General features: G+C 37.0%; 1 protein-coding gene across 1 annotated transcript in view; it reads left to right on the top strand.

Moving 5' to 3' along the window:
- Positions 1-17,134, top strand: part of LOC128659868 (gastrula zinc finger protein XlCGF26.1-like) — a gene marked incomplete at its 3' end in the record, with an annotated part of 163,800 nt that overhangs the window by 82,304 nt on the left and 64,362 nt on the right. Inside the window, exon 2 of the mRNA XM_053713445.1 lies at positions 13,218-13,334. Within this exon, the coding sequence (XP_053569420.1) occupies positions 13,316-13,334 (19 nt within the window). The remainder of the gene's footprint in view (positions 1-13,217; positions 13,335-17,134) is intronic.

Consider the following 17,134-nt stretch of genomic DNA (forward strand, 5'->3'; position numbering starts at 1 on the left):
TGGCAACCATTTGTCAAAAAAATCCTGGCTCTTATTATCATTTAATAAATGAATATTCTGAATCTCAAACGTAATGTGTTGTAAGAGGGTACTTATGAAACTAGAAAAGCTAGTTGGAGAAGTATCCTTCCACTTCTTCAATATCATGTACCGCATTATCATTATCATTGTACAATAACTATGATAGTAGTAAGGTCTAATAATTGCCGAGTCCGGCAGGAAAAAATATAGCTACCATTAAGCGTAAAATGATCCGAAAAAAGTTTGTTGTACCAAAAATTCAATTTGGACCTTAATTGTGATATTTTTGGACATTTCCAGAATATATGTAGAATATCTGCTTTGTCTAGATGGCATTTAGAACAGTAAAAATCATTGTTTGGGAAGCATTTTGTCAATTTAGAGGGAGAGAAATAAACATTGTGAATCAATTTGATATGTGATTCCTTCCAACCGATAGGAATTGTAAGCTTTTCTATTAACATAAGACTATGTCTAATATTAATAGAGTCTACTGCTGGAAAATGCATTGCCTAAGAAGCTTGAATTTTATTTAAATATAACTGACCCTGTTTAGAAAGCAGAATAGCCTACAATAACGAAATAGAACATTTGCCTACAGAAAATTTTCTGATGCATATATTGATCTCGGACCATCAACACAGTAGCTATATATATATCAACCCCTTTTGAGACCATGATTTAAAAAAATGTTTGTTGGATTCCTGGTATAAATTCTGGATTCCCACATATCGGAAGAAGGGAAGAGCATTAAACGTCTTTTCCCAAATTGGAGCAAATCTTCTGCCATGCAGTGATAACATTCTTAAAGGTTATTAGATTTGTTAGAGTGCTAGGGAGATTCCCTATTGAGCAGTGCAGAATCGCCTTGAGAGAAAATGGTTAGATTATTTCTGTTTCAAGTTCATTAGAGGTGAATTTATTAAGATTCGTTAGCCAGTCCATAGCGGTCCTAGCTAACGTTACAAATTGTACAGTTTAATATCTGGAAACCCCAGCCCAACATTTTCTTTTTTTTTTGTGAGTTTTACTATTGATATGCTGGCTTTTTGCTTTTTCCATAAAAATTGTGAACAAATTGAATACAATTTTATTTATTTTCTTTTTAAAAATTGGTAAATTCTGTAATAAGTACAAAATTTGTGGAAATATGATTGTTTTTATCAAGGTGATTCTAGCAGACAAAGAAATGGGGAGATCATCCAGTTTTTAAGATCTAGGATTTACTAAAGACCTGGGGAAAATTCATCTTGTACCAAAATTTCGGATTTTTATGAAGTTGTATCCCCAGATATTTTATATAATCTGTTGTTTTAAAAGGATGATGTACATAGCTATCTGATTTCTTCATAATCTACATCAATTCGCTTTTTTCCAGATTAATTTTATAACCTGAAATCGAGCTAAAGATAGTGAGCATATCTAATAATAAAGGTATAGATTTTTTTGAGTTTTCCAAGAAAACCAGTAAGTCATCAGAATACAATAATAATTTAATTTTCTCAGTTCCAAATTTCACCCCTATCAATTCAGACCGGAGCCATATAGCAAAGGATTCTATAGATATATTGAACAACAACGGGGAGAGGGGACATCCTTATCTAGTCCCACGATCTAGTAAAATTCTAGCTGAGGGGTTACCATTAATTAATAAATAAGAATAGGGATTTGTATATAATTTCCGGATAAAACCTACAAAACTTCCAATAAATCCAAACTGAGATAATGAATCTAGCAGATGATTTCAAGAAATAGAGTCAAAAGCTTTCTCTGCGTCTAACGAAAGCAGAGCCAAGTCTGTATCAAACATCTTCTTTTTATTGGATTTTTTTGGTAATTGTTGAGGATTTGTATTCCAAAAATAATCCAAAATGACTTCCACTTTGCGCAAGTTTAGAGACATATTCCTTCCCTGTATAAAACCCGTTTGATCAGGATGTATTATTTTATACAGAAAACGCAATGAAAATCCAGCACTCAGACCCAAGGTGTGTGCAAGCTGACACAGGATCACTGCAAAGATCCAAATAGAATCAAATATCACCAAAAAATGCAGCAGCACCACTCATGATGAGAAGTGGTGCTGCTGCATTTCTTTCATGTAATTAGCAAGAGTCCATGAGCTAGTGACGTATGGGATATACATTCCTACCAGGAGGGGCAAAGTTTCCCAAACCTCAAAATGCCTATAAATACACCCCTCACCACACCCACAAATCAGTTTTACAAACTTTGCCTCCTATGGAGGTGGTGAAGTAAGTTTGTGCTAGATTCTACGTTGATATGCGCTCCGCAGCAGGTTGGAGCCCGGTTTTCCTCTCAGCGTGCAGTGAATGTCAGAGGGATGTGAGGAGAGTATTGCCTATTTGAATTCAATGATCTCCTTCTACGGGGTCTATTTCATAGGTTCTCTGTTATCGGTCGTAGAGATTCATCTCTTACCTCCCTTTTCAGATCGACGATATACTCTTATATATACCATTACCTCTACTGATTCTCGTTTCAGTACTGGTTTGGCTTTCTACTACGTGTAGATGAGTGTCCTGGGGTAAGTAAGTCTTATTTTCTGTGACACTCTAAGCTATGGTTGGGCACTTTTTTATAAAGTTCTAAATATATGTGTTCAAACATTTATTTGCCTTGACTCAGGATGTTCAACGTTCCTTATTTCAGACAGTCAGTTTCATATTTGGGATAATGCATATGAATTTATCATTTTTTCTTACCTTAAAATTGACTTTTTTTCCTGTGGGCTGTTAGGCTCACGGGGGCTGAAAATGCTTCATTTTATTGCGTCATTCTTGGCGCGGACTTTTTTGGCGCAAATTTTTTTTTCTATTTCCGGCGTCATACGTGTCGCTGGAAGTTACGTCATTTTTTTGACGTTTTTGCGGCCAAAAGCATTTAGGCGCCAAATAATGTGGGCGTCTTTTTTGGCGCTAAAAAATATGGGCGTCATTATTGTCTCCACATTATTTAAGTCTCATTATTTATTGCTTCTGGTTGCTAGAAGCTTGTTCACTGGCATTTTTTCCCATTCCTGAAACTGTCATTTAAGGAATTTGATCAATTTTGCTTTATATGTTTTTTCTATTACATATTGCAAGATGTCCCAGATTGACCCTGAGTCAGAAGATACTACTGGAAAATCACTGCCTGGTGCTGGATCTACCAAAGTTAAGTGTATCTGCTGTAAACTTGTGGTATCTGTTCCTCCAGCTGTTGTTTGTAATGAATGTCATGACAAACTTGTTAATGCAGATAATATTTCCTTTAGTAATACTACATTACCTGTTGCAGTTCCATCAACATCTAATACTAGTGTTCCTGTTAACATAAGAGATTTTGTGTCTAAATCCATTAAGAAGGCTATGTCTGTTATTCCTCCTTCTAGTAAACGTAAAAGGTCTTTTAAAACTTCTAATTTTTCAGATGAATTTTTAAATGAACATCATCATTCTGATTCTGATAATGATTCTTCTGGTTCAGAGGATTCTGTTTCAGAGGTTGATACTGATAAATCTTCATATTTATTCAAAATGGAATTTATTCGTTCTTTACTTAAAGAAGTATTAATTGCATTAGAAATAGAGGATTCTGGTCCTCTTGATACTAAATCTAAACGTTTAAATAAGGTTTTTAAATCTCCTGTAGTTATTCCAGAAGTTTTTCCTGTCCCTGATGCTATTTCTGAAGTAATCTCCAGGGAATGGAATAATTTGGGTAATTCATTTACTCCTTCTAAACGTTTTAAGCAATTATATCCTGTGCCAACTGACAGATTAGAGTTTTGGGACAAAATCCCTAAAGTTGATGGGGCTATCTCTACTCTTGCTAAACGTACTACTATTCCTACGGCAGATAGTACTTCCTTTAAGGATCCTTTAGATAGGAAGATTGAATCCTTTCTAAGGAAAGCTTACTTATATTCAGGTAATCTTCTTAGACCTGCTATATCTTTAGCGGATGTTGCTGCAGCTTCAACTTTTTGGTTAGAAGCTTTAGCGCAACAAGTAACAGATCATAATTCTCATAGCATTGTTAATCTTCTTCAACATGCTAATAACTTTATTTGTGATGCCATCTTTGATATCATTAGAGTTGATGTCAGGTATATGTCTCTAGCTATTTTAGCTAGAAGAGCTTTATGGCTTAAAACTTGGAATGCTGATATGTCTTCTAAGTCAACTTTGCTTTCCCTTTCTTTCCAGGGTAATAAATTATTTGGTTCTCAGTTGGATTCTATTATCTCAACTGTTACTGGAGGGAAAGGAACTTTTTTACCACAGGATAAAAAATCTAAAGGTAAATTTAGGTCTAATAATCATTTTCGTTCCTTTCGTCACAATAAGGAACAAAAGCCTGATCCTTCATCCACAGGAGCGGTATCAGTTTGGAAACCTTCTCCAGTCTGGAATAAATCCAAGCCTTTTAGAAAACTAAAGCCAGCTCCCAAGTCCACATGAAGGTGCGGCCCTCATTCCAGCTCAGCTGGTAGGGGGCAGATTACGATTTTTCAAAGAAATTTGGATCAATTCAATTCACAATCTTTGGATTCAGAACATTGTTTCAGAAGGGTACAGAATTGGCTTCAAAATAAGGCCTCCTGCAAAGAGATTTTTTCTTTCCCGTGTCCCAGTAAATCCAGCGAAGGCTCAAGCATTTCTGAAATGTGTTTCAGATCTAGAGTTGGCTGGAGTAATTATGCCAGTTCCAGTTCTGGAACAGGGACTGGGGTTTTATTCAAATCTCTTCATTGTACCAAAGAAGGAGAATTCCTTCAGACCAGTTCTGGATCTAAAAATATTGAATCATTATGTAAGGATACCAACATTCAAAATGGTAACTATAAGGACTATCCTGCCTTTTGTTCAGCAAGGGCATTATATGTCCACAATAGATTTACAGGATGCATATCTGCATATTCTGATTCATCCAGATCACTATCAGTTTCTGAGATTCTCTTTCCTAAACAAGCATTACCAATTTGTGGCTCTGCCGTTTGGCCTAGCAACAGCTCCAAGGATTTTTACAAAGGTTCTCTGTGCCCTTCTGTCTGTAATCAGAGAACAGGGTATTGTGGTATTTCCTTATTTGGACGATATCTTGGTACTTGCTCAGTCTTCACATTTAGCAGAATCTCATACGAATCGACTCGTATTGTTTCTTCGAGATCATGGTTGGAGGATCAATTTGCCGAAAAGTTCATTGATTCCTCAGACAAGGGTAACCTTTTTAGGTTTCCAGATATATTCAGTGTCCATGACTCTGTCTCTGACAGACAAGATACGTCTAAAATTGGTTTCAGCTTGTCGAAACCTTCAGTCTCAATCATTCCCTTCGGTAGCCTTATGCATGGAAATTCTAGGTCTTATGACTGCTGCATCGGACGCGATCCCCTTTGCTCGTTTTCACATGCGACCTCTTCAGCTCTGTATGCTGAACCAGTGGTGCAGGGATTTCACAAAGATACATAAATTGATATCTTTAAAACCGTTTGTACGACACTCTCTGACGTGGTGGACAGATCACCAACGTTTAGTTCAGGTGGCTTCTTTTGTTCTTCCAACCTGGACTGTGATTTCAACAGATGCAAGTCTGACAGGTTGGGGAGCAGTTTGGGGGTCTCTGACAGCACAAGGGGTTTGGGAATCTCAGGAGGTGAGATTACCAATCAATATTTTGGAACTCCGTGCAATTTTCAGAGCTCTTCAGTCATGGCCTCTTCTAAAGAGAGAATCGTTCATTTGTTTTCAGACAGACAATGTCACAACTGTGGCATATATCAATCATCAAGGAGGGACTCACAGTCCTCTGGCTATGAAAGAAGTATCTCGAATTCTGGTTTGGGCGGAATCCAGCTCCTGTCTAATTTCTGCGGTTCATATCCCAGGTATAGACAATTGGGAAGCGGATTATCTCAGCCGCCAAACGTTACATCCGGGCGAATGGTCTCTTCACCCAGAGGTATTTCTTCAGATTGTTCAAATGTGGGGACTTCCAGTAATAGATCTGATGGCTTCTCATCTGAACAAGAAACTTCCCAGGTATCTGTCCAGATCCAGGGATCCTCAAGCGGAAGCAGTGGATGCATTGTCACTTCCTTGGAAGTATCATCCTGCCTATATCTTTCCGCCTCTAGTTCTTCTTCCAAGAGTAATCTCCAAGATTCTGAAGGAATGCTCGTTTGTTCTGCTGGTGGCTCCAGCATGGCCTCACAGGTTTTGGTATGCGGATCTTGTCCGGATGGCCTCTTGCCAACCGTGGACTCTTCCGTTAAGACCAGACCTTCTGTCGCAAGGTCCTTTTTTCCATCAGGATCTCAAATCCTTAAATTTAAAGGTATGGAGATTGAACGCTTGATTCTTAGTCAAAGAGGTTTCTCTGACTCTGTGATTAATACTATGTTACAGGCTCGTAAATCTGTATCTAGGAAGATATATTATAGAGTCTGGAAGACTTACATTTCTTGGTGTCTTTCTCTTCATTTTTCCTGGCATTCTTTTAGAATTCCGAGAATTTTACAGTTTCTTCAGGATGGTTTGGATAAAGGTTTGTCTGCAAGTTCCTTGAAAGGACAAATCTCTGCTCTTTCTGTTCTTTTTCACAGAAAGATTGCTAATCTTCCTGATATTCATTGTTTTGTACAAGCTTTGGTTCGTATAAAACCTGTCATTAAGTCAATTTCTCCTCCTTGGAGTTTGAATTTGGTTCTGGGGGCTCTTCAAGCTCCTCCGTTTGAACCTATGCATTCATTGGACATTAAATTTCTTTCTTGGAAAGTTTTGTTTCTTTTGGCCATCTCTTCTGCTAGAAGAGTTTCTGAATTATCTGCTCTTTCTTGTGAGTCTCCTTTTCCGATTTTTCATCAGGATAAGGCGGTGTTGCGAACTTCTTTTCAATTTTTACCTAAGGTTGTGAATTCTAACAACATTAGTAGAGAAATTGTGGTTCCTTCATTATGTCCTAATCCTAAGAATTCTAAGGAGAAATCATTGCATTCCTTGGATGTAGTTAGAGCTTTGAAATATTATGTTGAAGCTACTAAGAATTTCCGAAAGACTTCTAGTCTATTTGTTATCTTTTCCGGTTCTAGGAAAGGTCAGAAGGCCTCTGCCATTTCTTTGGCATCTTGGTTGAAATCTTTAATTCATCATGCTTATTTCGAGTCGGGTAAAACTCCGCCTCAAAGGATTACAGCTCATTCTACTAGGTCAGTTTCTACTTCCTGGGCTTTTAGGAATGAAGCTTCTGTTGATCAGATTTGCAAAGCAGCAACTTGGTCTTCTTTGCATACTTTTACTAAATTCTACCATTTTGATGTGTTTTCTTCTTCTGAAGCAGTTTTTGGTAGAAAAGTACTTCAGACAGCTGTTTCAGTTTGATTCTTCTGCTTATAATTTCAGTTTTTTTCATTATAAGATTTAAACTTTATTTTGGGTGTGGATTATTTTCAGCGGAATTGGCTGTCTTTATTTTATCCCTCCCTCTCTAGTGACTCTTGCGTGGAAGATCCATATCTTGGGTAGTCATTATCCCATACGTCACTAGCTCATGGACTCTTGCTAATTACATGAAAGAAAACATAATTTATGTAAGAACTTACCTGATAAATTCATTTCTTTCATATTAGCAAGAGTCCATGAGGCCCACCCTTTTTTGTGGTGGTTATGATTTTTTTGTATAAAGCACAATTATTCCAATTCCTTATTTTTTATGCTTTCGCACTTTTTTTCTTATCACCCCACTTCTTGGCTATTCGTTAAACTGATTTGTGGGTGTGGTGAGGGGTGTATTTATAGGCATTTTGAGGTTTGGGAAACTTTGCCCCTCCTGGTAGGAATGTATATCCCATACATCACTAGCTCATGGACTCTTGCTAATATGAAAGAAATGAATTTATCAGGTAAGTTCTTACATAAATTATGTTTTTTTGGTGATAGTTGTATTATTTTATACAGACATTTATTTAATCTGTTCGCTAGCATAGACGTGAGGGTTAGCTGCGGAAAAATAACTTGATATTAGCATATTAGTAGTATAATACGAAGTGAACAGTTTAGTCAGTGTATATTTAATGTCTTCTACTAAAATTTTGTAAAACTCTGCAGGGAGCCAATCTGGGCCAGACGCTTTATTCAGTTTGTATTCCCCAATAGCCTCACAAATCTCACATACTGAGAATAGTTTATTGATCAGTTCAAAATCATTTTCTGAAACCTTGGGAGCAAAAATTTTGGACCAGAAGTTTGTTCTATTTGATAGATCTTCTTCAACTTTTTTTATATAAATTTTGATAAAATTTAAAAAAGACCTCTGATATTTTTGTTATCAGTATATCTATGGCCCCCTTCCTTCATTGCTGCTATGTAGTTTTTACTCTTCCTATTCTTAGTTATTTTTGCTAAATATTTAGCCGAGCAACCAATATATCCCTTATATCGATTATTGATTTTCTTGTCTTCCTTTAAACACTTTTGCTTTAAGAATAAGTTTCTTTCGTGTTCTAGCATGACAATATTTATCCCAATTGATCTTAGTGTTCTCCGATCTATATCGTATTAATACATTCCGGAGCTTATTAGATAGTTGTAATTCCCTAGCTTGCCGTTTTCTTTTCCAATTACACATATATGCTTTTATCTTTCCCCTCAGAACCGCTTTTGCTGTTTCCCAATATACTTCAATTTTATCCTAATGCCCTCTATTATTATGATGGAATTCTTTCCATTGACCGGACAGGCAGGTATTAAATTTAGAATTCTCTTTGCTTAATTAATTCTCCTTAAGATGTGTTTCTTGAATCATGACGATGTCGGGGCCGTGTCTACCCAGCTGTACTATTATTTGCTTATGTTTTATTGGGGAGGAAATTCCCCCGACATTCCATGACAGTATATTCAACTGTGTCCCCATTTAAAGATATTCTGTATACTTAAATGATGCATAGAGAGATGGAGCGACAAAGCATACAAAAAAAAACCCCACACAGCACAAAAGAAAACTCCTAACATACCCCTACCGAGCAAATATCCTATGTTAATTAACCTTTGGTCACTCTGACAACAGAAACAAAAACAAATTTTATTGACCCTATTTTCCATAGGGATGAACCTTGGTTACTTAAAAGAAACAATTTAAATAGCAGCCAGTAATTCCTGCGCTTCTAGAACATTATTAAATAATGTTCCGTTGGGGTGGAGCAAGAAGCAGGAAGTGTTGCAGGGATTTTCAGCGTTCCCCTATCAATCAGCCTCCAGGCGCAGGGTGATATTCTTGGGCCGGAGGCACTGAGATGTGAGCATCTTATTGAAGGAAGTCGATATAATGCCTACTTAGGCATTGTGGCGCACGCCAGAGCAAAGAGGTAAGGGAGAGGAGTGGGGTGAAGAACCTGCCTGATTCCTGGGAGACAGAGGACGGTAAGAGTTCTTGTGTATTTTTGTGCCGGGAGAATGGGCCAACATGGATTAATCCCTGTCATATGGTTTGCTTAAAAGACCATTTTTAAATATAGACCTAGGGGCCTCCCAGGTATAACATGCTGTTTCCCTGGTACTGGAAATGTGGCAATAAATGACCAGTCCCCCCCTCTCCCCCTTGGTGGATTATAATCTTATTTGGTCACAAGATTAAAAGGATTCAGTGTCAATATATTAAAAAAGGGACATTGTTATTATCCACACTTGTTGCTGAACCTGAAATAGCCAGCTTAATTCTACCTGTTCCAGTTGAAAACACCTCTGTATTGGGTACATCTTGGTATATTCTGACAACTAAGTATTGACCAAGAGAAGTTAAAGGATTGGGGGTGGAGCACATGACAAAATGTCTGACAGGGAGAATTAGTAGGAAGTACAATACCAATACTGCAGTATGCAATTTAACTTATATTTAAACAACTGATATTTAACATTTCTTTCAGGAGAAAATATTGTTTCATATAAATGATAGAAAACAAAGATTATAATTTATTTGTAAAGTTGTGATATGGCCCCACTTAAATAGATTTTCTACCATTATGTTGTATAAAACTGTGAAGATTCATATTTAATGGCAATTATAACACCCACAGAGCTAACTGTACTAAATTCTTGTGCTGAATCAATAACACATATTTAATAACCTAATCAGCTGATCTGTTTCACATGAATTGTTATGCGTGCCTTTAATCATACCATAGGTACAGTTAATCAGAACCATTATTTATTATTATCTGTATAAACTGTCAGTATATGGCTGGGTTATAACACAATCTATTTAATAATTATCCTTTAAACTAAAAAAAACAATAAAATATGCATATACTAGAAACCATAAAATTAATATAAATTCCTGAATTCTTTTTTATTAGTTAATATCTATAAACACATTGAAATATATTTGTAGGAATCAGAATATGAATCAATACTATACACGTTTGAATTATTAAAATATGCTATACTCTTTACAAAGCAACCCAAACTAGCTTTATAACTAACCTTATTTACAATTGAAATTAATTCAAATAACACAATGAGATTCCCAGATATTAGCTGCTAACATTCAGACTGGTAAAATTAACTATATAGTCACAATTGATTCTAACACAATTATAATTTAAAACATCAAAATAGTATCTATTATCTATGCAAAAAACAATTGTCCTTTGCTAATTTATCTAAGTTGACATAAATTCTTATTTACTTACAATTTAAAACCAATTCTGAGTTAAAACTCTATATTTGCAAAGATAAACTTAGCATTTAGGATATATGTTTTAAAGTACTCAGACTATGAATGTAATAAAATACAAACTGCACTATTTTAATTTTATTTACTACAGCAACAAAGAATGCTTATCTTAAATGTAGATACTTTACCAGAATGACCAAAATCGATAATGCAATCTTCAGAAAACTTGTTTCATCTCAGAAGACAATATAAGTATATTTTGCAATTAATGAGAAAAGTTAGCTAGCATTGCTGTAATACTTGTATTTCAACCGCAGCCAATTTCCAGTTACAAGTCAGCCCAGCAGCCTCCCTTTCCTCTTTTTGCATTGACTTAAATATGTTTTCAATCATTTATGAAACCATGTGGGAGGCCCTTGCGAAAATTGATCATCCCATTGGTCACCTGGGAAGCATCTCTTTGATTGGCCCTATGGAATGTATTGTCACTATGGAAATGCATCTTTATACTGGATTCTGGCCATCGGTGGGCAGTGGACAAACAAACATTCATTTAACCATTTCTAACATTTATCCCATACAATTTAAATATCTTCCATATAATGATTATTTAATATCATCATCATTTCTTGCGTTAATTACTTACACTCTGAATTCCAGGCAGGATAGCATCATGTGAATTTTCTGATTATTCCAATGCTAAATACAGTTATGTTTTTAACATTATATTATATCAAAGTAATTTATACTGCTAACTACTCCAAAATTAATAGCATTTAAAATCCTGATATATATATTCATACAAATACAGCATATTTTTTATTCAGTACTGCACTGCATCTCAACATGAATATAATATATTTCATATTTCTAATAAATCCTGAATGCATGAATCTTGTCTATGTAGATCTGAAATAAAAATAAGTGTTATTAATCATTTCTTTTTAGGTCCACAAATATCTATATTCATATGCATAAAAACACAGAGGCTAAGACATTTTATGCATTTTGTCTGAAGTATGTTTTACTGAAATCTAAGTGCAAGTTATTTTAAAACAGTGAAATTTGAAATTATAATGCAAGCCTTGTGCTTTTGCTGTGTGTTATCCTCCCCCAGATGTATGTCTGCATTACATATATTCAAGTGTCAGAGATTCAGTGAGCCATTGTGTTGTTATCGCATGTGTCTGTTAGCATGTTTCTTTTCAAGTCACAAAGATTTGGGTGAGAGATTTCAGAGGACTTCTGAGCATATCCTCCCCCAAAGTACAGACCATTGACTCTACCAACCACAGGTTTCCTGTCACTTAAGTACTATGTTTATCTTTGTTTGAAAAGATAATTTAGTTGTAAAAGAAATCCATCTATTTCTCTGACATTTTGTCCATATAAATCCCTGCATGGGTTTATCTATCTTAATCTGGTTCTCCTATGTCCTGTTTATCAGGAAGGGGAATCATCACGCTTGATCCAAGATTTATAACACACACATAAACATGGTCATTCCTTTTGAAGCAATTTAAGTGCTATCTTAATTAGGAGAAGTGTATCTTCACTGATCTAAAACCTGGAATATATAGCTATTATAGATTGACCATCTCTTATTGAAATTTTTGTCTTTTGAAATTGTTAGATGTTGTTGTCAGAGGGGGGCCGTGTCAGTCAGGGCTTGGCCGGGAATACACCATATCAGCTGGAAATTACTGTATTTGATGAGGATATCCATGAGAATAGATTTCAGACCAAGCAGCTATGATTCCAAAAACTATTCTGTTTTTTACAAGTGGTAAGGCACTTTTATAGCCAAGAGTTACAGCATATAGGTTTAACAAGTGACGTATTCATAATTACATCATTTCACATAGTATTTCTATAAGAACAAAGAAACTCATTTAAAATATAATTGGAAGAAAATGAGTGTTAGGGAGTCATTTCTACAGAAATACCTAACTTCAGATAAACAGTAACTGGGCCTCCTAGCCCAGCACTAATCACAGCCGTTTGACATCTTGTAGAGATAACGATGCATCCAAGCACATCGTCAGGGTCTTTCTCAGGGCTATTCTATCTATGCAAGTCTCCCAAACATCAGCATATTTCTCACTGCATAATAAACCACTATAATAAAAGATTCATTAGACAAGATGGATGCCTAAGACAAAATGGCGGTGAAGAACAAGATGGTGCTAGTCATGCTATCAATAATTCCTAACAGAAATGGTTCAATGGTCCTATCTATAATAGCAGTTTAAGCTTTTGTTATTTTCTTTGAAATTACTTTTTAAATAGACCAAATGTCTCCTCTAAGATTACTTTGAAAACATTTCTTTGTTCTGCAAGTAATTCATTTGATGAGTGAGAGAGGGGGCTGGTTTACATACAGTGTCCATTTTGGGTTCCATAAACTAAATGAATTATTTAGTGTACACAGATAGATATATTATTATTTATAAGTATACATGTGTATATTATTTGATGATATTCTTATACCCTGACAAAACCATTTAATATACTTTTTACAGACACGACCAGAGCACTCAGAGATATCAGATATTGATGTAATTGCAGTGAATAAGGGAACCTTTTTCCCGAGCACAGACATTGGAGCCTGGTTATCAGCATGAACTCATATGTGTTAGGTGAGTAAAATAGATATTATGCTGACTTTAATTACAGGAAAATAGAACAGATCACTCATTAAACAAATAAGCTATTATATTTATATCTGCATCTTTGGTGTCAATGACGTTATAAAGAAGGAGCAACCCCCACTGAGCTGAGGAGGAAGGTAAAAAATACTCTCCCCCCTCTGTTGTTTTAGACAGATCATGTCTAACAACTGCCTAACCTCACCCTCTGACCTGGTTCTGTACTCAGAACACCATCGCCTTCACCTGCCCTGACCTCGCTCATGGAACACCCATAACTGCCAAGGCAGAACATACTGAGATGTACGATCTCATTGCAGAAAATTTACTGTTTCTGCAGAAATTCTTTTTTGCCTGCACTTTTAATTTCTGCCTGCAGGTGTCACTGTTAAATTCTATCTCAGTGTAAATATTTTCTACATTCCTCTATTTCAATTTCCTTCCCCTTCCTGAACTCCAGTGCGGTACAGGGTAACCGCACAGTGCGGTACAGGGTAACAACAAATTTATTCTAGGAGTCTAAGAGCCAACCAAAATACTTAGGAGCCAGATTTTAGTTTTTTTGTTCTTTAATGTGTGTGTGCATGTATGTATGTGTAAATGTATATTTGTATCTGTGTTTGTATCTGTGTGTGTGTATGTATGTGTGTGTATATATGTATCTGTGTTTGTGTGTGTATGTATCTGTGTGGATCTGTGTGTGTATGTATCTGTGTGTGTGTGTGTGTGTGTGTGTGTGTGTATGTATGTATGTGTCAATTTCATCCCCCTCCCTGAACTCCAGTGTGGTACAGGGTAACAGCACATAGCAGAAATGGTAAGTCAGGGCTTAAAAAATTCATTTTAAGTCTAGGAGCCAACAAAAATACTTTTGGGAGCCAGATTTTTTTTTCCTTTAATAAATGTGTATGTGTGTATATGTATGTGTGTGTATGTCTGTATGTATGACTTTGTGTGTGTATATGTGTGTTTGTGTATATGTGTTTTTGTGTGTGTATGTATGTATGTGTGGGTATGTCTGTGTGTGTGTGTGTATATGTGTATTTTCTTCATAAACGGGAAGAGTCCACAGCTGCATTCATTACTTTTAGGAATTCAGAACCTGGCCACCAGGAGGAGGCAAAGACACCCCAGACAAAGGCTTAAATACCTGCCCCACTTCCCTCATCCCCCAGTCATTCTTTGCCTCTCGTCACAGGAGGTTGGCAGAGAAGTGTCAGATGATTTTGGTTTAGTTTCTTATGGAGGGTTGTACTCTTTGGTATGGGACTGGAGTTTTAAGTAGTCTTGTCAGACTCTCAGCGAGAGCATGGACGCTGCTATCTGTCACACTTGAAGGGCTGTGTTCCTGTTCCACGGCATAGATTCCAGTAAGATCGTTTCATTTTACTTTCAATATGGAATGTAATGTTGATGAAGACAGGGTCTCAGTGGGGCTCTTTTTATCTTTGGAATAAAGGGTTAATATCTCCTGAGAGGGGTTATTGAACAGGGGGGAACTTTAATCATGTTTTTTTTTTTTGTTTTTGTTTTTTAAATATTTTATTTATTTGAAGGAATACAGAGACAAAAAGAGAAAAACAATAATATGACATTTCAAGAAAATTCACCATGGTTTTACAGAGGTAGACTGTTAGTGATGTCTCCGACATTCCTGGAGATACAAATGTAATAATAAGAAAGCGAATATCCTCTGTTTACAGAATATGATCATAAGCATACATAAAATAACGGTTGATTGTTTCACAGTTTCTCTTTCAACAGTTATCACTGCACGCCAACATTTTTTCCAGTTTAATTACCTAAAAGCCACCACTTAATCCTTCCAGTCTGCCCCTTCCCTCCTCCATCCAGGGAAGGGACACCAAAGAACTTACATCCTCGACCTAAAAGAGCCAGTGTAGTGTCCATCCTAAAGTCCAACTCCCTCCTTCCATCTCTGAAGGTCAACTCCTCAGGGCGCCAGGCACATTCCCACGCATAAACCTGAGTTAGGGACTCGCTACCTCTATCCCCTATAAAGATAAGACTCCACTCCCCCCTTAGTTGCGCATCTAGGAAGCAGATTGTGTTTCTGAGCGGGAATAGTATCTGGGTTTGTTGTGGAGTGGTCAATGTTTTAATAAATGTCCCCCATTTTTTCATAAATTGTGTTGACCTACCCTGCAGATCTCCCAAGGCATCTGCCTGTTCATATAGCATCTGTTGGTGGATTTCTCCCTTAAGGTGAGCAAGTGTGGGTGGATCTCCTTTTAACCAGAATGTTAGGATGAGTTTCCTAGCCTGCAAGACTATTATATGTAGAAGTACCTTTGTGTCTCGAGGTTGTCCATGGAAGCCCAAAAAGATCATGTCCTGAGGCAAGAGGGACAGGGGGGAATTGAGTGTCTTACCCGCCCAAAAGGCCAGCATACCCCAAAATTTGTACACTCTTGGACAATACCAAATCATATGCATTAAGTTTGCATTGGGCGCTGCGCATCTCGGACAATTACCCTCTGAGTTTGGATCCCAGACATTATACAGCTTGGGTGTGATGAATGCCTGGTTGATAAGTTTTGTGTGTGTCTCCCTGATGTCTAAGGCCAAAGATGCTTTCCTGACCCTCTGTATACTATCCTGTACTGATGAAAGTGTGATTTCTGTGTTCAGGGTGACTGACCATTTTTCACTGAGTGTCCTTAACTGATTAGTATTGTCTCCCCGCCCCAACAGTCTGTAAACTGGTGATATGGAAGTGTAACCTTGTTGAATTGTGGAGGTCAGTGAGTTAACAGGGCTGTCCTTTCTCGGCATGTCACCTAGCGAGATCAATGACGTTATGTAGTGTTTTATTTGCAGATATGCAAAGTGGTGTGACCTCGGTATATTGAAGGCTGTCTGTAGACTTACAAATGTACAAACTGTCTTCCCATCCGGTTCCAGTAGCTTTGAGACAGAGTCAATACCTCTATCCCTCCACTCTCTGAAATGTTTGGAGGTAAGCCCCGGAATAAAGTTGGGGTTACCTTGTATTGGCAGAAATTTCGTGAACTCATGATTAATTTGAAGCTTCTTGCATATTTTCCTCCAGGCATACAGCGGTTGCTGCATGAGGGGGTATTTAGTCAGTAATCTATCTGCTTGCGTCGCCTTTAAGTGAGGGAGAGCCTAGAGGGTTCACGGCGTTATAGCTTGTTTCTCCAAGCCAGGGATCGTGAAATTTTGCTTATCTGTTAGCCAGTCCAAAACATATTTGGCCTGGGCTGCCCAAGCATACAATTCGAGATTGGGGACTGATAGCCCCCCCGTCTTCACCGGTCCATACATCTTTTGTCTTTTGATTCTATGCTTCTTATTGGCCCATATAAAGCGAAAAATCAACGAGTTCAAGAATTTTAAGTCCCCTTTGTTAAGAACATAGGGTATCATTTGTAGGAGGTACAATATTTTTGGAAAAAGTATCATCTTTACAAGTCCTATCCTGCCTGAGACCGAAAGGGGAATTTTGGCCCAATGAGCCACCATGTCCTGCGCCTCTTTTTTCAGAGGGGAGTAATTAGCTGCATACCACGAGTGTGGATCCGCCGAGAGTTTAATGCCTAGGTACTTAAAAGATTTATGTACGACTTTAAAGTCAAATTGTGAAACACCCTCAGCTCTGTGTGGGGTCAACCAGACCAGTTCCGTTTTGTCCGTATTGACTTTGTAGCCCAATATTCTCCAAAAATCACAGAGAATGGACATTATTTTGTTGATATTTACTACAGGGTTGGATATATATAACAACATGTCATCGGCAAAAAGGGATA

The sequence above is a fragment of the Bombina bombina genome, chromosome 5 (genome assembly GCF_027579735.1).
Source record: "Bombina bombina isolate aBomBom1 chromosome 5, aBomBom1.pri, whole genome shotgun sequence".
Classification (NCBI taxonomy): domain Eukaryota; kingdom Metazoa; phylum Chordata; class Amphibia; order Anura; family Bombinatoridae; genus Bombina; species Bombina bombina.